The sequence below is a fragment of the Dasypus novemcinctus genome, chromosome 18, assembly GCF_030445035.2.
Source record: "Dasypus novemcinctus isolate mDasNov1 chromosome 18, mDasNov1.1.hap2, whole genome shotgun sequence".
NCBI lineage: Eukaryota > Metazoa > Chordata > Mammalia > Cingulata > Dasypodidae > Dasypus > Dasypus novemcinctus.
In genome coordinates, this window is record NC_080690.1 from 69678051 (window position 1) to 69699864 (window position 21814).

Below are 21814 nucleotides of genomic sequence, written 5' to 3' on the forward strand. Positions count from 1 at the left end.
GCAGATAAGTCTAGTGTTCCCAGTGAGTGATGGAGACCAATTTGTCAAAATTCCAAGAGGGTGGGGCTGGAACCACATTAAGGTTCTAAAGAGGTGAGGCCAGGTGCATCTGGGTTCTAAGAGGGTGGGCTACATCCTTCTAAGGTTCTAAGTGAAAGGTGGAAGATTAACTGCTTTTCCCCTAATATCAAAGCAAGACTGTTTACTCTCATCCCTTCTGTTTGCCATTGTACTGGCAGCAGCCAGTGCAACAAAGCAAGAAAAAGAAATAAAAGGTGTGAAGATTGGAAAGGAAGAAGTAAACTTCTCTCTGTTCCCAGAGGACACGCTTCTTTATGAAGCAAATCCTAAAGAATCTGCAAAGCAATTTCTAGAGCTAATAAGGGAATTTAGCAAGATCCAGAACTACAAGGTCAATATAAGTGGCACCCCTAAGTCCCTAAGCAGGCATGGCTCTAAGTGGTAGAGGGAGGCAGAGGGAGAGAGGGGTCCATGATGAGCACATAGCAGGAGGTGATGCTCTGGACCCTTCTCTTACTTCCATCTCCATCTCCTCCTCCTGCAGGCTGGCTGAAGGCGGTGCAAGTCCTCATGGTGCTTTCCCTCATCCTCTGCTGCCTCTCCTTCATCCTGTTCATGTTCCAGCTCTACACCATGCGGCGTGGAGGGCTCTTCTATGCCACTGGCCTCTGCCAGCTGTGCACCAGTGAGCACTGTCCCCCACCCGGGAAGTTGAGGGGAAGGGAGGGCAGTGACAGATGCTGGGAGCCTTGGGAATGGCCATCTAGTGAAAGAAAGCAATCCCCAACAGTCCAAGGACCACCTCAGTTGCCTTTTTGTCCCAGGGGCTGATGGAAGTTGTAGTTTTCAGTGACTCAATGGTGGTAAGTGCCTGATCCATGGGGGCCTGCCGCTCACGGCTTCAAGGAGTCAGGACTGCAGAAGGGGGTGTGGGCAAATAATTTGAGTGCGTGCAATGGGCATCTAATTAATGCCCCAGGAGAGAGCTCTGAATAATAGTAGTGGGATTATAATTATAATGGCAGCCAGCTGGCTGCTGTTTCTTATGGACCTCCTGTGTGCCAGACACTTTGGGAAGTTTTGTGTACTTTTACATTTTTTTACTTCAGGTGCAAGGGCTGTTATTTATAGTCCTCAGTTTATGGAACATCATCTTCCTAAATTTCTGCAAAGCCCCTCTTTTGTGTTATTAATTCACTATTTGAGTGGATTAATAACACTTGGCTTGCAAAAATGCACCAAACTATTCCATGGATGGATGGATGATGGATGGATGATGGATGGATGGATGGATGATGGATGATGGATGGATGGATGGATGAGTTGGTGGATGGATGGATGATAGGTATTATTGCCCTGTTTTATGGATGAGTAAATGGGGATTCAGATTAAATTAATTGCCCAAGGCCACCTTGCAGGAGGCATAGTGCACAGCACTGGGAAACAGAACCACAACTCTCAAAAAATAGGAGAGCTGCCCACTTGCTTTCCGGTGGCTTCTTTGTCCTCGGTACTTGTGGGGAACCTGGCCTTGGGGATTCTGCATGAAGCGTGGTTCCCTCACCCGCAGGCGTGGCGGTGTTCACGGGCGCCCTGATCTACGCCATCCACGCCAAGGAGATCCTGGAGAGGCACCCGCAGGGAGGCAGCTTCGGCTACTGCTTTGCCTTGGCCTGGGTGGCCTTCCCCCTCGCCCTGGTCAGCGGCATCATCTACATCCACCTGCGGAAGCGGGAGTGAGCGGCCCGCGTGACCCTGACGCCCCGCCCGCTCCCAGCTCTCGGCTTCGCCAGGAAGCCCCAGCCTCGCACGCCCTCCAGAAAATAAAACGGTTTGACCGCAGGCTCTGCCTTTACCTCCTTCCTTCCTTCCTCCTCCAGGGACCCAGGCTGCTCCCGCCTGATCTCTCCCGAACCGTGGAGAGCGCCCCTCTCACCCCCAGCCCCAGCCGCTCTGCCCTGCGTGCCCAGCCTCAGGCCACTGCCTCTTCCTCTCCCGCCTCCTGTCTCCTCCCACAGACCCAAGGACCTGGGCCCCCCTCTCTCAAGACCCGGGAACCCTCCAGCACCTGAGTCTAAACCTTTACGCATTTCTGGGAAAAACGAGGAGTCTCGGTCCTGGCAACCCTGTTAGGACTCAGGAGGGGGGCGGGTCCCTGTCCTCTCTGCTTGCCCAAGGAGCTACCATTCTCTTTCTCTGTAGACCAGGTGTGTTGTTATAGATCACTGGTCTCAGCTTTTCTTTCAGACCCACCCTTTGGGAAGCCAAACTATCCTTATCGCTCTTGGAACAGTCTCCCTTATTTGCTAGGACCCAACTCCCCCTTCCTGGCACTCCATCTCTCCCACAAAGACCATCTCTAGCCCGTATGACACCTTAAGACAAATTAGAAGGTACCTCCCTCCTGCCAGGTGAGCCAACCCCACGCCAGGGCATGGGGGGGGGGGGCACAGGCTGGATTTTACACCCACCCACCCACCCCCATTCCCTGGCAGTGTCCCAGCTCCGTGGCCACCCTATCTCCCCTGCCCATGGGCCCCAGTCCCTTTGGGAACAAAGCCTTTCCCAGGAATCAGGTCCCTCTAAGACCCTCTTCTAGGATCATAGCCAGTCTTTACCCTCCTCTCTAGGTCTATGGCTTTCTCTGATGGGACCCATTCACAGGTGCATTCTCCTTCCCTCCAGTCCTGCAGCCACCCTCCCATCCATCTCATTCCAGTCATCCTGATTTAAACATGATTTATTCCTTTGAGGAAGAAATTGAGGAGAAATTGAGAGACCAATAAATAACTGCACAGGCCGCTGGCGGCGGGAGATGCAGACCGAGGTAGTTTCTGTAGATGAGGGGCCCGGACACGGAAACACCGCAGAAGTCTCCGGGCCTGAGTGAGTGGAAGCGAGTCTTCGGGTGAGGGTGGTCTCTGGGCACCCCCAGCCCACAGCTTTCTGCCTGGCACCGGGCTCCCAACCCTTTTAGCCTGGACAAGCTGATCAGCAGCTGATTAGATGGGCCGCCTGATAAGCAGCGGCGATTGATAGCACGATCGAGTTTCTTTTAGAAATTTGGATCGGCTGCTTCTCAGCAGCGACAACTGGCTGCCCAAGGTTGATAGTGGCCAGCAGCTGTCATGGGCCGCATGCCAGGGGGCAGGGCTCTACGGCTCCCATTGGCCGCGCACGACGGGCAGTTTGCCGGGAAAAGGCTAAAAAGACAATGATATGTGGCCTCGGGAGGGCACAGCTTAGCAACTGTGCCTGGTGGTTTAGAGATGCCAGAGCTGAGCAGCTGTGATTGGCTGACACCGCCCGACTCCCAGCCAGACCATCTCGGCTCGTATAAGGGGTAAGACTAAACAGAACGAATTGCTTTGATTGGTTGTTCATTAGAAGGCGGCGGGGCTAGCACCTGTCGGCTGTCCTGATTGGCCGCTTTGTTACGGGGGGGGGGGGGGGGGGGGTGGCCAAAGTAATTACGTCAGTAATTGTAAGCTGGGGCGTGGCAAAGCCTAGTAGTTGTGATTGACAGCTTGTCGTGAGGAGGCGGAGCTTAGCTCCTAGCCAGGTGGGGAGGCGGGGAGGTTTGGGTCCGGTTATTACTGCTGGGTGCTGCCCGCGGGACCCTCAGAAGTGATCGTGGCCACGGAGTGGAGTTTGGGGAACCCTGGGGGAGGGTATAGCCCGATGCTGGGGGTCAGGACTTGCAGGTGGGCCAGAGCCCGAGTTCCGTTGAAGGCCACGTCACAGCCTGATTGGGACAGAAGCCAGTTCTCCACCTCTGACTGGAGCCACAGAGAGGTCTCTACAAGGGAAAGGCAGGTGGATGAGAAGGTCAGACTGGGGCGGGAGAACAGGGAGGGGTAGCAGGATGTGGCCTGGCTTGGGCAGCAGTGCAGGGGGACATTTTTGCTCTCCCGTAGGGAGGACGTAGGCTCACATTATGAGCAGGCGTGTGGAGAGGGGGGGCATGCCAAGACAATCTGATTCCAGGCACCCATCGCAGTTGGGGTCGAGAGAGGGAGGTTACACCAAGGAGGGGCCCCGTGCAAGATTGGGTTCAGGGTCCGATGGAGGTGGTGGTTTCGTCGCAAGTTGGATACAGGGATCCCGATTGCAAAGGGCCGGGGTCATCTCTGGAAATCGGTCAGTTTTATGAATGGGAACGGACGGCCTGAGGGTGGCGTCGCACTGCTGCGGGGCCACCTGGGGACGTACTCGCGTCCTTTTAGGGACCGGGAGGAGTCTCACTAAGGAGCGAACACGTTGCGGCAAGGCCTTAACAGGAGTGGCGGAGCCTGGCCAGGCGAGTGGGCGGGGCCACGCCGGGACAGGGCACGGCAGGTGGGCGGGGCCTCGACGGGCGGGGCGGGAGCACTTGGGAGCCGGGAGCCGGGTCGCGACCTACCTTCGGGCGGGCGGCGCGCACCGCCCGGCAGCCGCGCCAGGAAGCTGTGCGCCAGCAGCGCCTCCTTGGCGTGCTCGGCCTGCGCGCGCAGCGCCAGGGCGCTGAGCAGCTCCGAGTTGTTGGACGTGCTGCGGTAGTAGAGCATGTGCGCCAGCTCCAGCGCCTGCGCGCTGCGCCGCTGCCCGAACATCTGCAGGGGGGACCGCGGGCGGCGCGGGCTCAGCTGGGGAACACCCGCGCGGGCCAAGGCCGTGCTCGGTACCCCCACCCTGCCCACAGCCCCGGCCACTCGCGCCGGTACGGCCCTGCCCGCCAACTCCCGGAGCAGGGGAGGGTGGGCTGTGGACCCAAGACCTTTAGAGTTCCGGCCCCATGCCAGATCGGGAGTCTGTATTTTTCACACGCTCTTTCCCCTGTGACCCCGAGACGGCCCGCCCCACCCGGGTTGAAGGGCAGCTTGTTTCCTTATCTGGGGAACGATAACTGTATTCCTTCAAGGGCTTCCAAACAATCCGATCCATTCTTACTTAGCTTTGAAACTTTTTGTCACTATGCTTTTTACGTTTTTTTGTTTTGTTGTTGTTGTTGTCTTTATCATTTAGAGACACGCTAAAGTATTTCCAGATGGTATGTCTAGGATTTGTTTCATAATAATCCAGTGGTGGGGGAGCTGGGGTCTTTAGGTGAAACCAGATTGACTATTGCTAGTTCCTGGGGCTAGGCGCTGGATACACGGGAGTGCATCATACTAATCTACTTCTGTATTCGCTGGAACTTGCCCATAATAAAACGTTTTAAGGTACTAAATTGTAAAGAGAAGCGTCAAAAAAAAAAAAAGCATACTGGAAAAGCTGCTTTGAGGGAAGAAGGATGTGGCGGGGAGCACATCTGGAGCGCAGCTGTCTCCTGGCTGCCCCCTCCCCTGCACGGACCTGCTTCCCCACTCCTGGTATCCCATAAGAGGGAAGTGTGAGCCCACGGGTGCCCTCTGGGGTTCACACTGGAAACCTTTGCCTGGACTCCTCCGTGCAGACACAAAAGGAGCACCAGGCCTTGGCTCTGCAGCCAGCAGGCCTGGGTGCCTGTCCCAACTCTGCCCCCTGCAGCGGTGGCCCCTGGCTGCGACCTAACTCCTCCAGTAGCACTGTGGGTAAAAAGAGGCTGGCGGCAGGTGGGGGAGGGGGGTCAATGCGCAGTTAAGTTACTTCGACAGAGCCTGGCCCATAGCAAACCTTGAGAAACAGTCACTGTGATGGAATGTCCATCCATACCTTGGGCTGAGGCCCCATCTCTTAAAGCCCATATGGCCTCCCATTCCCGGCCTGAGGTGAAAGGCCTGGGACATCAGCACACCCTGCAAATCGCTGAGATGGCCTGTCCAGGAGAGGTGACACAGTTGTGTGTGGACAGCACCCTCTTCTCCCAAGCCCAGCGCCTTGGGTTTATATCCCTGCCTTGGAACTAACTGCCACTGCTACAGCTGAGGGCAAGATGCAGGCACTGTGTGTGGTGGGGACAGTCTGGCATGAAAAGCACAGTGGGTTTTGTGTTCATTTCTGCCAAGCTCGTGGAATTGACATCATGGACCTTCAGAGAATGCAAGGATAAAGCCATACCTCTCCCTGGAGAGGGTGCTCCACCTGCCCCTGCCCCGCTCCTGGGCCCAGGAGATGGTGCGTCCTGGGTGGCAAAACCTGACCTGCTCTCAGCAGAAGTCCTGGGCGTCACACCTCACGCGCTGCACGTGCCAGGGCTGTGGGATGCCTGAGGAGCCTAGCGGCATCCTCCCCCAGGGTGGGTCATGGTCCTGCGGGTGGAGCACCCCCCACCCACTGCACCCCCAATCTCTGGGTGCTGCTCCAGGAGGCACTGGACTTCATCCACCTGTTGCTCCTTTTTATCAGAGATTTCTGGTGGTTCTTTTGTCATAACCCACTTACGTAAAACAATGATGCCTCTTGTTTCCTGTCGGGTCACAACACTAAGCCTTGTCCCCTTGCCTCACCCTGGGGTCTCACCTCTCTCCCCTGCACCCTAGACTCCAGCCCCCCAACAGGTACGCTGAGCCCTGCTCACCCCACCCCTTCTCTACCAGGTTCAATCCTTCCCTTTCAAACCTTTGCTCAAACCCGGCCTCTTCTAGGAACCACCCCTGACCCACCCAGAGCAGGAACTGTTCCCTCCCCAGCCCTTCTAATGGTCTTGGGTCCCGCCAGGGGCCCCTGGTGGCCAGGGAAGCCTGGCACCCTCAGCCAGCGTGGCCCGGCTCTCCACGGGATTTACGAGCAGTCCTCTAAGCCTGTCGGGATTGCTGCAAACAGCTGGACAACCAATGAGGCGGCAAGTGAAAGACGGGGTACAGAGGATGCCTCACGCCCGCCCACACTCCTGCAGCCAGTGCGAGCCCTTGGGGGAATGGGTAAAAGGCAGCCACTCAGGGCAGCCTCAGCCTTGAGACCGGGCACGCGGCTTGGCAAGAAGAGCGTAAGACGGGTGCCAGCCCTCTGCCCCGCCTTCCCGACCAGGAATCCTCATGTGGTGAGCAACCTGCACAACTGTCCGAGAGAGCCCTGCACTCACCTGTGGCAGAATCAGGAATGGAGCTTGTTTCAAATACAGTTTCCCGGGCCCCAGGCCCAGAGTTCCCAATTCAGTCCAGGAGGCTGTGCTTATAAACCAGCTGCTGGACACCCAGCCAGATTGGGGCCCAATCAGTAACAATAATAGCCCAATTAGTAATAGTAGTAGCAGTAGTAGTAGCAGTAGTGATAGCTAAGACCTTGGACTCAGACTCAACCTAAGCTGCTGGGCTCCAAAACACAGTCTTTCACCACATGCTAAGCTGCTCCCAAAGCAGGTCCTCAGCGAAGTGTGCGTGAGGCACAGAGCCCAGCGCTTTCCAGGGAGCCCCCCACTCAGTTCTCCCAACAGCCCTATAAGGCAGGTCCCACTCCTATCCTCATTTTCCAGATCCAAGGAAACAGGCACAGAGGAATAAAGAAACCCACTCAAGTTGTGTTGTGTAAATGAGGCAGGGAAGGAAGGAGGGCAGAAGGGAAGAAAGGAGGAAGAAAAGAAGGAAGGAAGGGAGGGAGCAAGAGGAAAAAGAAAGGAAGGGAAGGAGGAAGGAAAGAAGGGAGCAAAGGAAGGGAGGGAGGGAGAGAGGGAAGGAGGGAGGAAGGAAATGAAGCACAGTGTGAAGCCGGAATAATGCACAAGAGAAAAAGAAGCGCAGGGCGGCCTGGTCTGGCAGTCAGCCGTGGCCGTGGCCGGGGAGGCAGAGTCGCGGGAGCCGGGTGGGCGGAGCCGGGGAGGCGGGGCCTGGCCTGGCGGCTGGAGCCGGGGAGGCGGGGTCGCGGGAGCCGGGCGGCCGGAGCCGGGGAGGCGGGGCCTGGCCTGGCGGCTGGAGCCGGGGAGGCGGGGTCGCGGGAGCCGGGTGGGCGGAGCCGGGGAGGCGGGGCCTGGCCTGGCGGCTGGAGCCGGGGAGCCGGGGTCGCGGGAGCCGGGTGGGCGGAGCCGGGGAGGCGGGGCCTGGCCTGGCGGCTGGAGCCGGGGAGCCGGGGTCGCGGGAGCCGGGTGGGCGGAGCCGGGGAGGCGGGGCCTGGCCTGGCGGCTGGAGCCGGGGAGGCGGGGTCGCGGGAGCCGGGCGGGCGGAGCCGGGGAGGCGGGGCCTGGCCTGGCGGCTGGAGCCGGGGAGGCGGGGTCGCGGGAGCCGGGGAGGCGGGGTCGCGGGAGCCGGGTGGGCGGAGCCGGGGAGGCGGGGCCTGGCCTGGCGGCTGGAGCCGGGGAGGCGGGGTCGCGGGAGCCGGGCGGCCGGAGCCGGGGAGGCGGGGCCTGACCCGGGCGGCCGGAGCCGGGGAGGCGGGGCCTGGCCTGGCGGCTGGAGCCGGGGAGCCGGAGTCGCGGGAGCCGGGTGGGCGGAGCCGGGGAGGCGGGGCCTGGCCTGGCGGCTGGAGCCGGGGAGGCGGGGTCGCGGGAGCCGGGTGGGCGGAGCCGGGGAGGCGGGGCCTGGCCTGGCGGCTGGAGCCGGGGAGGCGGGGTCGCGGGAGCCGGGCGGCCGGAGCCGGGGAGGCGGGGCCTGGCCTGGCGGCTGGAGCCGGGGAGGCGGGGTCGCGGGAGCCGGGTGGGCGGAGCCGGGGAGGCGGGGCCTGGCCTGGCGGCTGGAGCCGGGGAGCCGGGGTCGCGGGAGCCGGGTGGGCGGAGCCGGGGAGGCGGGGCCTGGCCTGGCGGCTGGAGCCGGGGAGGCGGGGTCGCGGGAGCCGGGCGGCCGGAGCCGGGGAGGCGGGGCCTGACCCGGGCGGCCGGAGCCGGGGAGGCGGGGCCTGGCCTGGCGGCTGGAGCCGGGGAGCCGGGGTCGCGGGAGCCGGGTGGGCGGAGCCGGGGAGGCGGGGCCTGGCCTGGCGGCTGGAGCCGGGGAGGCGGGGTCGCGGGAGCCGGGGAGGCGGGGTCGCGGGAGCCGGGGAGGCGGGGCCTGGCCCGGGCGGCCAGAGCCGGGGAGGCGGGGCCTGGCCTGGCGGCTGGAGCCGGGGAGGCGGGGTCGCGGGAGCCGGGTGGGCGGAGCCGGGGAGGCGGGGCCTGGCCCGGGCAGCCGGAGCCGGGGAGGTGGGGCCTGGCCTGGCGGCTGGAGCCGGGGAGGCGGGGTCGCGGGAGCCGGGGAGGCGGGGCCTGACCCGGGAGGCCGGAGCCGGGGAGGCGGGGCCTGGCCCGGGCGGCCGGAGCCGGGGAGGCAAGGCCGCGGGAGCCGGGAGGGCGGCCCACTCACCTTGGAGGCCCGCAGGCCCATGAAGACGGCGAAGATCAGCAGCAGCAGCGAGGTGGCCACCTTGAGGTCCGAGAGCACCACCATGCCCACGTTGACAAAGACCACCACGCCCGAGACGACCAGCGTGAGGTTGAGCAGGGCGCGCTGCAGCACCGACGTGCGCACCTTCAGCTCGGGCAGCAGCTGCTCCAGGCCCTCCAGCGGAGTGTCCTTAAAGCTCTTCAGCACCAGGTGCCCTCGCTTTGTCCGAGCCGCCAGCACCACCCGCTTGAAGTACCTCCTGATGGACAGAGAGACAGAAAGGTGAGCAGGATCAGGGCCGTCCCAGGGAGCGCCCTCCCACCCCAGGACACCTCTCTGACTCTGAAGTCACACCAGCATTTTGAAAGGCCACTTAATAATTGTGGAGTGGGGGGGATCATAAATTAAGTGCCCAATAATAGGGGACCAGTGAAATAATGTAATCCCCTTTTATTGGACACATATGTTGCTTCTGATTTTGCACCCTTGATAAGTGAGAGATGAATAAAATTCTTTTGTTTAGTTCATTTTCAAATTCAAATTCCACACATATTTGCAGAAGGATGCTAGGTGCCAGAGAAAACTATTATGCTCTGGAGATAACAACAAAAAGATACGAGTCCATCATTGCTTCTGTGGAGCATGGGAGACAAATAAGCAAACACACGATCTGCATGTATAAATGTCTCCTTGGAGTAGATACAAGTATAAATGTCTCCCTAGAATAGATTTCTACAAGTGGAATCACTGGTTCGAGGCATATGAAATTTTTTCTTTGGGAGTATAACCATATTGAACAAAGTGATTTCCAGAAGATCGGGACCTGGCTTGCCCGGGCACAGCCTGTATCTGAGTATTCTTGGTTAAAAACATGAGGTTCATGGGAATACATTCTGTGTCTTCAGCATGCAGCCTTTCCCTTTCTGAGCCTCGCTTTTCCTCATTTGGAAAAAGGGGAGAGGAGAAACACCCTGGGAATTGCTGTTCTCATTTTCCCTCGGGAAGAAAAGGCAGCGCTGGTGTGGTTCACTCCCCCCTTTCTCGGCCTCCCACCAGGGCCCAGACGCCCAGACCCAGACACTGACCTGTCTGTCCCCTCTTGACTCTAACTTTGCTCCCTCCTGCTGCAGCTGGGAACAAGGGCCGCCTCACCTCTCCGCGGGGGGCGACCTGGTGAAGAAGCCGCGCTTGGAGCCCACGCTGGACTTCAGGGGCATCTGCCCGACTCGCTGGCCCAGGGCCCAGAAGTGCATGTAGACATACTGATCCAAATTGATTGTCACCTGCCAAGGGGGATGAAGAAGACAGAGGCAGCTGCACATGGGCCGGGCCTGAAGGCAGGACCCCCTTTCCCCAGGCTTAGCCACATCCAAGGCTTCAGCAGGGCAGCCATGCATGGTTGTTCATGTTGTATACTGCACAAGGGTACCTCACCTAAGACAGTGCTGGTTACACTTTATTACCATATATCCTAGAGTTTATGATGCCACAGAGTTTTAAGACACCCCAGTTCTGAAACCCCTAAAAAAAGAATACATGCTGCCAATTAAACTACGTCACGCCATTGCTTATGACACATCTCTGTTTTAGAGATGACAAAATATGACTTTAGAAAAAGTACATCTTAAAGTCAATAAAAAGTGGAATTTTAAAAGATATCCGTGTTTTTACTGTAACTTTTATTTCAAGGATGTGCATTTTCTATTATTTATTATTACGATTTTCTGGCAGATGGCAGTCATGGCTTTAGTCCTGAGCAAATCCGTATCTCATGATACTTTTCCCACAGATGGAGATGAAGTGACCTGAGGGAAGGGCCCCTTTTCCGAGCTCGCCCACACGGCACATGCTCTGCAGTCAGAACTACCACTCCCAGCAGTCCCGCCCCCAGACGCCCCATCCCTGCCCCATCCCTCCTGGGACCTGCCACCTTCCTCCCAGGAAGGGTACCTGGACCTCATCCTGAGGGTGGTGGACCACCAGCGCGTAGGCCAGGGCGTCCTCAGAGAGCGGGGAGAAGTTGGCCTGGGCCAGCAGGGGCTCCAGAGCCTGAAGCACTTCCTGCTCGTTGGACAGACGTTGGGAGTCCGTAAGCAAAGGCTGGTCAAGGGTCTCCCGGTCAGGGTTGATGGGGTCGTACAAGGCCTGAGGGAAGACGGGTCAGAGGGAAAAAACAAACGAAACAAGACAGTGAACTAGGTTGCACCTGAGCAAGTCTGGGTACACTTAAGGACGTCCCTGCCCCCCTCTTTGAAATGAGCTGCCCAGGGCTGGCCCCGGCCACTTCCTTTCTCTCTCTTCCAGCTCGCCCCCAGGTACCTCATTGTCCCCAGGCCTTTTGACCCCACCTTTCTGCAGATAACTACCCAGCTGGCGTCACCAACATGGCCCTCTCCTCCAACCTCAGACCTAACTCCCCATTCTGGGACAGGTTGCTGGTCACCCACAGTGCCTGCTCTGTCCTTCTGCCCTAGACACAGCGATGAGGGTGGATGTGGGCTACCCAGAGAAAGACCTTGAGGCTAAGCATGCCCTGCAGAGTGGGGTCCTATCAAGAGAATGTCAATGGACTTGGCAGTGCACCTTCCACCTTACTTCCTTAAAAGGGCTCACAGCCCCGGGCTTCCATGCTCTCCCGATTCTGCCAGCTTTGAATACCCAGGTTTGAGCATACAGAAAAGAGGACAAGGCCCTAAAGCATGGCAGAGCAACAAGGTGGAAGGAGTCTGGGTGTCAGAAGAACCCAGTCCACTTACCACAGGGCTGCTAAGTGGGAGAGAAGTAAACCTCCATTTCCTTTAAATCATTATGTTGTGAGGTGTCTTTGTTACAGCAGCTAAGCCTTCTCGCTACCTAATACAAATTCCCTACTCAACACTTCTTTTTGGATGTTACAGTCATCCCAAACCCAGTATGTCAAGTACACAGATCGCAACCCCCCGGCCCCTGGCACCAACCTTCCAACAAAATAATAATCCGGCATTTCCCCTCCTAGTCCCACCCCCACCAACACCAACAGCAACCATCCCTGGCTCTCCCTGAGCTCCAGGCGCTTACGTTCAATGACCTATTTGACATCTCCAAAAGGGGTGCTGCGGCAAAATACCAGAAATTGGCTGGTTTTTATAAAGGGTGTTTATTTGGGGTAGGAGCTTACAGATACCAGGCCATTAAGCATAAGTTTCTTCCCTCACCAAAGTCTATTTCCACGTGTTGGAGCAAGATGGCTGCCGACGTCTGCGAGGGTTCAGGCTTCCTGGGTTCCTCCCTTCCTGGGCTTGCTTCTCTTTCCTCTGTGAGCTGACTTCCTGGGGCTCCAGCTTAAGGCTTCAGCATCAAACGCCAACATGAAAACGCCAACATCAAAGGCCCTCAACTCTGTCCTTTGCCAGGCCTTTTATCTGTGAGTCCACACCCACCAAGGGGCAGGGACTCAACGCCCTAAGGACGTGGCCCAATCAAAGCACTAATCATAACTCAGTCACGCCCAGGTACACACCAGATTACAAACATAATCCACTATCTATTTTTGGAATTCATAACCATATCAAACTGTAGCAGGTGTCCAGTGGCATGTCTGCCACGGGCCGTGCGGACATTCTCCCCGCCACGCCCCTCCCAAGTCTTCTCTCAGAAGCGTGGCAACACCATCCATTCAGACGCTCATTGAGAAATCTCGGCGACATCCTTGATGCCTCTCTTAGCATCCACCCCCATCTCCAGCCCTTCAGCAAGTTCACATCTGCCTCTGAACTCGATCTCTCCTGGCTCCACCGTCACTGCGGCCTTCCAGCCCAAGCCCTTTCATCTCTCATCCAAATGACTGCCTTTGGCTTCTCGTCTCCCTGCCTCTACTCTCACGACTTCCAAACGATTCTCCACGCAGCAGCCCGAGGCTCTGATTTAGATTATACACAGATTCCATTCCCACCCCTCCAACAGCCTCCCACTGCATTTGGAATAAGACCCAGAATCTTCCCATGGCCTTCAAGGCCCCTCATGAGCTGGCCTCTGCCCTGCTCAGCCGGCAAAGTGTGCCGAGTGAATGGAGAGAGCTCGGGCTGCCGGCCGCCCATTTCCTTCAGGACAGACAGGCTGGGAGTGACAGATGACTTGTCCCAGATGACCAAGCAAGCCTGAGAGAGACATCGCTCGTCTGAGACACTTACCCACGAACCCAACCCTCTGTGTGTCTCTCAGGAGAGGGAGCCTTTAGGAGCAGCTCTTGGAGGCCAGGTGCAATTACGAATTAGTGGGGAAAAGAGGGGAGGGAACAGTAAGCAGATGTGGCTCAACCAATTGGGCTCCCGTCTACCATAAAGGAGGTCCAGGGTTCGATATTCAGGGCCTCCTGGTGAGGGCAAGCTGGCCCGTGTGGCGAGCTGGCCCACGCAGAGTGCTGGCCTGCGCAGGAGTGCCAGCCCACACAGATAGCTGGCACAGCAAGATGACACAGCAAGAAGAGACACAGGGGAGAGGTAAGGAAAGGCACAGCAGATCATGGAGCTGAGGTGGCACAAGAGAATGAACACCTCTCTCCCACTCCAGAAGCTCCCAGGATCAGTTCCTGGCGCTGCCTAATGAGAAGACAAGCAGACACAGGAGAACACACAGCAAATGGACACAGAGAGAAGACAATGGAGGGAGGGGGGAGATAAAAACAAATAAAATATTAAAAAAAAAAAGGGGGGGGGGAGGAGTTTCAAGTGGGAGGCAAGGCCCTGCCAGGGGTCTGGAGGTGGGAATGCCCGGAGCTGCTGGAAGAGATGAGAACAGAGACCAGGGAGCTGGCAGATGGTGACGAGGAAGACAGAGCCAAGCCCCCCAAAGCCTCCCCTGAACTAACTCCCGGGCTGACGCGTACCCGAGGCTAAAGGCCTGTACCCAGTCCTCTGGCCCAGGCCGACAGGGCAGGTCCCACGGGCCACGTTTTGGACTCACGGAGCGACCTTGAGATGCCCGCGGCCAAGTTGCACCTTGAGAGTGAGGGAAGCGCAGGGCTGGAGAAGGGAGAAAGCTGCATCCGTCAAAGATCCACCCTGAGCCAGACTCTCCTCTGGGAAGGTCGCGTCCATGCGGCGCCTCGAGCCAGAACCCAGGCGGCACGTGTGACCTTCCTTCCTGCCATCAAGTCTACCTCGGGAACAGACGGCTGCTTCACCCGCCCCTCTCCTCCCCGCCAGCCCTGCCCCGGTCCCCGCCACCACCACCTCCTCCTGCCCGGAGGAGCCCAGCTACCTGCGCCACGGTCTCCCGCCTCCCTCGGCCCCCACCAATCTGCTCTCTGCACAATAGCCAGCGAGAAGTGGTCAAACAACAGAAGACACTAGCACCAACTATGCGCCAGGCACTGCGTAAAACACGTTCCACCCACGTTCTCACAATGAGTGGATGGTACAGTTGCTGTCCTCCTTCTACAGATCCAGAAACTGAACAGAGGGGTTAAGTAACCACCCAAGGTCACACAGCCAGCAAGTGGTGTGTCCAGAATTACACATCTGACCACATCAATCTCCTGCTAAAACCCCTCCTGGTCCCACAGGGCCCAACACCACATTCCTGTCAATCACTCCACACCAGTCGCCCAGGCTTTAGTTCCTCCAGCCACAGAGAATTTGCACACGCAGCTCCTGCTGCTTGGGAGACCTTTTTGGACGCCGTCTCCCTGACTCCTTCCCTTCCCACTACTGAACCCTTACTCCTCCGTCGTATTCCAGCTTCATGAACACTCTCAAAAAGCCTGCCTCCACTCTCCAGGCTGAGCAGGACCGTTGTGTGTGGTTGGGCAGGTCGTACACTGCACAACAGTGCTGCATACCAGCAGCGCTGTCCATATCACAGATCCCACAGGCCTGTGGGTTTATCACAGTAATCCTGCAGAGAGAAAGAAAGGCTCGAGAGGAGCCCTGTCCAGGAGAACTTTCTGTGAAGATGGAAATATAGTAGATCTGCCACCAGCCTCCTGTGGCTGCTGAGCACTTGAAATGTGGGGAATGTGATGAGGTTTTCTCTTTACTATTTAATCTTAATTATTTTAAGTTGAAACTTAAACTGCCACACGTGGCTAGTGGCTACCACTTTAGATAGCACCTGGCTAGAGAAAGGGGCGGCTTCTTCTCATTGGCATACGGACACTGTTCCAACACCAAGGTCAGCTTTGACATCCGCTTGCCCAGAACCCTGCCCTTTGTCAGGGAGAGCGTCTGATCCGCGACTGTCCCCACTGTCCAAATTCAGCTCCCTGAGGGCCGCCGGCAGGCCTGATCTCCCTCATCAACGAAGCCCCAGAGCCTCGCACAACATATGCCAAAGAAGGAAGGACCGACGTAATTCAGTCTCGGGGGTGACTGTTGCTGCCATTTCCTATCCTCAAACATTCCCCTGGGATCTCAGATGCCATCTGACTAGCGAGGACTTCCGCTTCTCTGTCTCCTGCCAGGCCTGGTGGCCAAGAGCCTGCCCAACGCCCCCACGTGGATGCCGACGGGCCTCCCCAACCCCACGTTCCCAAATCAAGGTCCTGAAACTCCTCCCTACCTTTGCTCCCCACCCCTACCCAGGCCTCCCCAGATCAGAAATTGTCAGCTCCATTTGTGAATCTGAACACATTCAACCCATGAGCCAATCCTAACTCCACATTCAGAACAGATCCAGGACTTCCAGGAAGATAGCATATTAGAGGGACAACGGACTCTCTTCTGTCCCAGAAAAATAGCCAGAGGAGGGAAGTAGATGTGGCTCGAGTAATAAGGCCTCTGCCTCCCATATCGGAAGACCTGGGTTAGATCCCTGGGGCCTCCTGGTGAAAAAGAAGAAAAAGCGTGTCTGCGTGGTGAGCCAGTGCCCATGCGACGAGCCAAGTGCCTGCGAAATGCCCGCATGGCAAGCCGAGTGCCCACGAGTGCCCATGTGATAAGCCGGTGCCCGCATGGCGAGCCGAGTGCCCACACGAGTGCCCATGTGATAAGCCGGTGCCCGCATGGCGAGCCGAGTGCCCACGAGTGCCCATGTGATAAGCCGGTGCCCGCATGGCGAGCCGAGTGCCCACGAGTGCCCATGTGATAGGCCGGTGCCCGCATGGCGAGCCGAGTGCCCACATGAGTGCCCATGTGATAAGCCGGTGCCCGCATGGCGAGCCGAGTGCCCACGAGTGCCCATGTGATAAGCCGGTGCCCGCATGGCGAGCCGAGTGCCCACGAGTGCCCATGTGATAAGCCGGTGCCCGCATGGCGAGCCGAGTGCCCATGAGTGCCCATGTGATAAGCCGGTGCCCGCATGGCAGGCCGAGTGCCCACGAGTGCCCATGTGATAGGCCGGTGCCCGCATGGCGAGCCGAGTGCCCACGAGTGCCCATGTGATAGGCCGGTGCCCGCATGGCGAGCCGAGTGCCCACGAGTGCCCATGTGATAAGCCGGTGCCTGCATGGCGAGCCGAGTGCCCACATGAGTGCCCATGTGATAAGCCGATGCCCGCATGGCGAGCCGACTGCCCACTTGAGTGTCCATGTGATAAGCCGGTGCCCGCATGGCGAGCTGACTGCCCACTTGAGTGCCCATGTGATAAGCCGGTGCCCACATGGCGAGCCAAGTGCCCATGAGTGCCCATGTGATAAGCTGGTGCCCGCATGGCGAGCCGAGTGCCCACGAGTGCCCATGTGATAAGCCGGTGCCCGCATGGCGAGCCAAGTGCCCACATGAGTGCCCATGTGATAAGCCGGTGCCCGCATGGCGAGCCGAGTGCCCACGAGTGCCCATGTGATAAGCCGGTGCCCGCATGGCGAGCCGAGTGCCCACGAGTGCCCATGTGATAAGCCGGTGCCCGCATGGCGAGCCGAGTGCCCACGAGTGCCCATGTGATAAGCCGGTGCCCGCATGGCGAGCCGAGTGCCCACGAGTGCCCATGTGATAAGCCGGTGCCCGCATGGCGAGCTGACTGCCCACTTGAGTGCCCATGTGATAAGCCGGTGCCCGCATGGCGAGCCGAGTGCCCATGAGTGCCCATGTGATAAGCCGGTGCCCGCATGGCGAGCCGAGTGCCCACATGAGTGCCCATGTGATAAGCCGGTGCCCGCATGGCGAGCCGAGTGCCCACGAGTGCCCATGTGATAGGCCGGTGCCCGCATGGCGAGCCGAGTGCCCACTTGAGTGCCCATGTGATAAGCCGGTGCCCGCATGGCGAGCCGACTGCCCACTTGAGTGCCCATGTGATAAGCCGGTGCCCGCATGGCGAGCCGACTGCCCACTTGAGTGCCCATGTGATAAGCCGGTGCCCGCATGGCGAGCCGAGTGCCCACGAATGCCCATGTGATAGGCCGGTGCCCGCATGGCGAGCCGAGTGCCCACGAGTGCCCATGTGATAGGCCGGTGCCCGCATGGCGAGCCGAGTGCCCACGAGTGCCCATGTGATAGGCCGGTGCCCGCATGGCGAGCCGAGTGCCCACGAGTGCCCATGTGATAGGCCGGTGCCCGCATGGCGAGCCGAGTGCCCACGAGTGCCCATGTGATAGGCCGGTGCCCGCATGGCGAGCCGAGTGCCCACGAGTGCCCATGTGATAAGCCAGTGCCTGCATGGCCAGCTGAGTGCCCATGTGGGTGTCCACGCAGCAAACCGAGTGCCCATGTGGTGAGCCAAGTGCCCACGTGAGTGCCCGTGTGGCAAACCAAGTACCCGCGTATTGAGCCAAGTGCCCGCGTGAGTGTCCGCATGGCAAGCCAGAGCATGCATAGCAAGCCAAGTGTCCATACAGTGAGCCAAGGCTGGCACAAGTGAGTCACGCAGCAAGATGATAAGCAACAAAAGAGAGACAAAGGGGAGAGTCAAGGTAAAGTGCAGGAGAAACCAGGAAATGAGGTGGTGCAATTGACAGAGAACCGCTCTCCACACCAGAGGTCCCCAGGATCAAATCCCAGTGAATCCTAGAGGAGAAAAAAATGAGAAGACCGAAAAAGAGAAATAGATAACAGAAGATCACACAGTGAATGGACAAAGACAGCAAAAACAGCGGGGGGGGGGGGGGGGGGAAGGGGGGCGCCGGGGGGGGGTGCAATAGAAGACAGGAAGAAATGGCCTGGAAAAAAGTCTTCTGGGGTTTAGGACACCAGTGGAAACCAGGCACTGCCCAGAAGAGAGACAAAGGGAAAAACTCTTGATGGACAGACTGTGAATAGAAGCTGCAGCGGCAGCCACTGGTCCTTCCCCTACCCTATGAGCAGACAATCTTGAATTCTCTGGTCTCAGTCTTGGGGCAACAGACAGAGGGGGCCATGGGATCCACCTCCCCTGGAAACGGGAGAGAGAGGAGCACGGCCTAAGGCTGACTCAGCTTTTGACCCACACATTTGGTCTGCTGGGTGCCACGAGCCCACCCAGGGCAGGTGGGGCCACGCCGTTGCTAGCCCTGGTTGCTAGCTTGGGACTAAAAAGATCCGACCCTCTCAATCTTCCTCTCTACTGACCAGGACTGGCCGTTGAGGACGCAGAGGGGAGCAGAATTATTTCCCACCTGCAGAGAGGGAGGGGGCTGCCACCAAAGCTGGAGAACAGCCTTTGAGAAAGTATGAATTGCCAGGCGGTGTCTAGCCCCCAGGCAGGATCCTCTGCCCCACTGATCCAGTCCTTGTGGCAGTAAACACACGCCCACCAGGCTTTAAACCGAGGGCTGTCAAACTGCACCATCTGCTGGTGGATCAAGGAAATGCACGTGAGGAAATTAAAAGGAAGAAGGGCTTTTTACAGCTTTTACAGCCTCTCTCCCCAAGGCCCTTGGAAGCAGGTCTGCAACCCATTACTGGGTCCCCGGCCCAGATCTTCTTTCCACCCCCTGAGATGGGTCCCTCATCTGTTTGCTCACTGTTTTTTTCTGCCCGTTGTTTGTACTTGTTGTCTGCTGTTTTTGTTCATTGTCTGCTCATTGTTTTCTTTTCTTTTGCTCTTTGTCTGTTTTTCTTTAGGAGGCACCAGGAACTGAACCTGTGACCTCTCATATGAGAGGTGGACACTCAACTCCTTGAGCCACAGCCACTCCCTGCTCATTTTGTTTTTGCTCATTATCTGCTCATTTTTCATTAGTGGTTTGTGGGGGGGGGGGGTTGGCTCATTGCCCACTCCTGGTTTTTTTGCTTGATGTCTGCTCATTGTCTTCTCTTTGTTTGTCTTCTTTAGGAAGCACCAGGAACTGAACATGGGACCTCCCTTGTGGGAGGCGAATGCTCAACTGTTTGAGCCACACCAACTCCAGAGTCCAGATTTGAGCAACTTACAGGGACAATCCTAAAGACCCAGAACAGGTTGAACCAAGAACCAAAGAACAGCAGTGACACACAGCACCCTGCCACTAAATCCCTACAGAGAGAAAAATCGAGAATCCGAATAAACTCACTATCTTAATCAGATGCCTAGACATCAGCAAAAAATTACAAGCCATACTAAGAAAATGGAATAATGGCCCAAAGAAAAGGAATATATCAAAGCCCCAGATGAGACACAGGATCTGAGACAACTAATCAACAAGATTAATACAAACCAAAATCAAATTAATTAATTGAAAGATAATATGGATAAGAAATAAAGGACATCAAGAAGATACTGAATCGGAGGAGGTGTAGCTCAGTGGGTTGAGAACCTGCTTCACATATATGAAGTGCTGGGTTCAATCCCTGGTACTTCCTAAAATTTCTTTTAAAAATAATTTTAAAAAACAACGTGTCTTTGTGAAGCAGGTGTAGCTCAGTGGTTGAGCACATGCTTCACATGCACGAGATCCCAGGTTCAATCCATAGTACCTCCTAAAAAAATTACATAAATAAACTAAAATAAAGAAGACACAGAAAGAGACACTGAAAGAAGACTTGAAAACCTGAATAGAAAAATAACAGAGCTTATGGGAATGAAAGACATGATAGGTGAGATCAAGTCCTGGGGCAGGAGAAACAAAATATGGATTAGAGTGGATTTACTGGTATTCTACTAAAGAATTATTGTAATGGAAGAAATTATATCATTGATGTGGAGACAGTGGCCACAGGAGTTGCTGAAGACAGGGAGTGGGAAAAGGGGGTGTGATATGGGGGCATTATTGGGACTTGGAGTTGTCCTGAATGATATTGCAGGGACAGATGAGGACATTATATATCTGCCATAACTCACTGAACAGACTGGGAAAGAGTGTAAACTACAATGTAAACTGTAACCCATGTTGTGTAGCAGTGCTCCAAAATGTATTCATCAATTGCAGTGAATGTACCACAGTAATGGAAGAAGTTGTTGATGTGGGAAAAATGGGGGGTGAGGGGAGTGGGGTATATGGGAACCTCCTATGTTTTTTGGTATAACATTTTGTGTGATCTGTGTATCTCTTAAAAATAAATATATATATATTTTAATTAGAGACATACAATAGCAGACTCGAAATGATAGAAGAATAAGTGATAAAGGAAGCAGAACAGCTGAAATTGAAGAGAGAGAAGAAAAGAGACAAAAGAATGGAAAAAAATTGAGCAGGGGCTCAGGAAGTTGAATGATAACACAAAGTGCAACAACATACGTGTCACGGGAGTCCCAAAAGGAGAAGAGAAGGGAAAAGGGGCAGAAAGGGTATTTGAGGAAACAATGGGTGCAAATTTCCCAACTCCTTCTGAGAGCAGGAAGGGAAAAGCAAACCATCATATACAAGGGATGCTCAATAAGACTTAGGGCAGATTTCTCATCAGAAATCAAGGAGGCAAGAAGACAGTGGTATGATATAATTAGGATGCTGAAACGGAAAAACTGCCAACCGAGAATTCTTTATCTGGAAAAATTGTCTTTCAAACATGAAAATAACTTAAAAATATTCAAATGTAAATAGAAACTAAGAGTTCTTAAAAAAGGATCTGCCTTTGCAGGAAGTATTAAAGCGAGCCTTGTAGCCCAAAAGAAAATGAGGAGAGTATAGAAGGCAAGAACAGCAGAAAGGAAAACCAAAAGAGTAAAAAGACAGACAAAAATAAGATATGTCATATAAAAACCAAAGAATAAAATTGTGGAAATAAATAATGCATTTATAGTAATATCATTAAATATGAATGATTTTAAACTCCCCAAACCAAAGATACAGGCCGACAGAATGGATAAAAAACACGAGCCATCCATATGCTGCTTACAAGAGACTCGCCTTAGACCCAGGGATACAAACCAGCTGGAAGTAAAAGGTTAGAAAAAGATATTCCACACAAATAGTAACCAAAAAAGAGCAGGGGTAGCTATACTAACATGAGACAAAACAGACTTTAAATGCTAAAAAGTTATAAGAGAAAGAGAAAGCCACTATGTATTCATAAAAGGGACAATCCACCAGGAAGATATGACAGTCATAAATATCTATGTACTTAACCAGGGTGCCCCAAAATACATGAGGAACACTCTGGCAAAACTGAAGAGAGAAAAAGACATCTCTACAATAACCACTGGAGACTTCAACAGAGAACTTGAACAATGTGATAAACGGGTTAGACCTAACAAACCTAAGCAGAATGTTGCGGAATATGTAAGTGCCCATGGATCCTTCTCCAGGATAGACCACATGTTAGGGCACAATGCAGCTCTCAATTAATATAAAAAGATTGAAGTTA

At 55.9% G+C, this 21814-nt stretch overlaps 2 protein-coding genes across 2 annotated transcripts in view; one reads left to right on the plus strand and one right to left on the minus strand.

The window, feature by feature from the left end:
* Window positions 1-1863, plus strand: part of EMP3 (epithelial membrane protein 3 (MAM blood group)) — a 3468-nt gene extending 1605 nt beyond the window's left edge. Inside the window, exons 3-5 of the mRNA XM_071209005.1 lie at window positions 240-255; window positions 511-706; window positions 1592-1863. Of these exons, the coding sequence (XP_071065106.1) occupies window positions 240-255; window positions 511-706; window positions 1592-1761 (382 nt within the window). The 3' untranslated portion in view covers window positions 1762-1863. The remainder of the gene's footprint in view (window positions 1-239; window positions 256-510; window positions 707-1591) is intronic.
* Window positions 1864-2745: 882 nt separating this feature from the next.
* Window positions 2746-21814, minus strand: part of TMEM143 (transmembrane protein 143) — a 29851-nt gene continuing 10782 nt past the window's right edge. The window contains exons 4-8 of the mRNA XM_058280518.2: window positions 11157-11351; window positions 10359-10489; window positions 9186-9465; window positions 4424-4613; window positions 2746-3820 (exon numbers count right to left, since the gene is read on the minus strand). Coding sequence (XP_058136501.1) covers window positions 3615-3820; window positions 4424-4613; window positions 9186-9465; window positions 10359-10489; window positions 11157-11351 — 1002 coding nt within the window. The 3' untranslated portion in view covers window positions 2746-3614. The remainder of the gene's footprint in view (window positions 3821-4423; window positions 4614-9185; window positions 9466-10358; window positions 10490-11156; window positions 11352-21814) is intronic.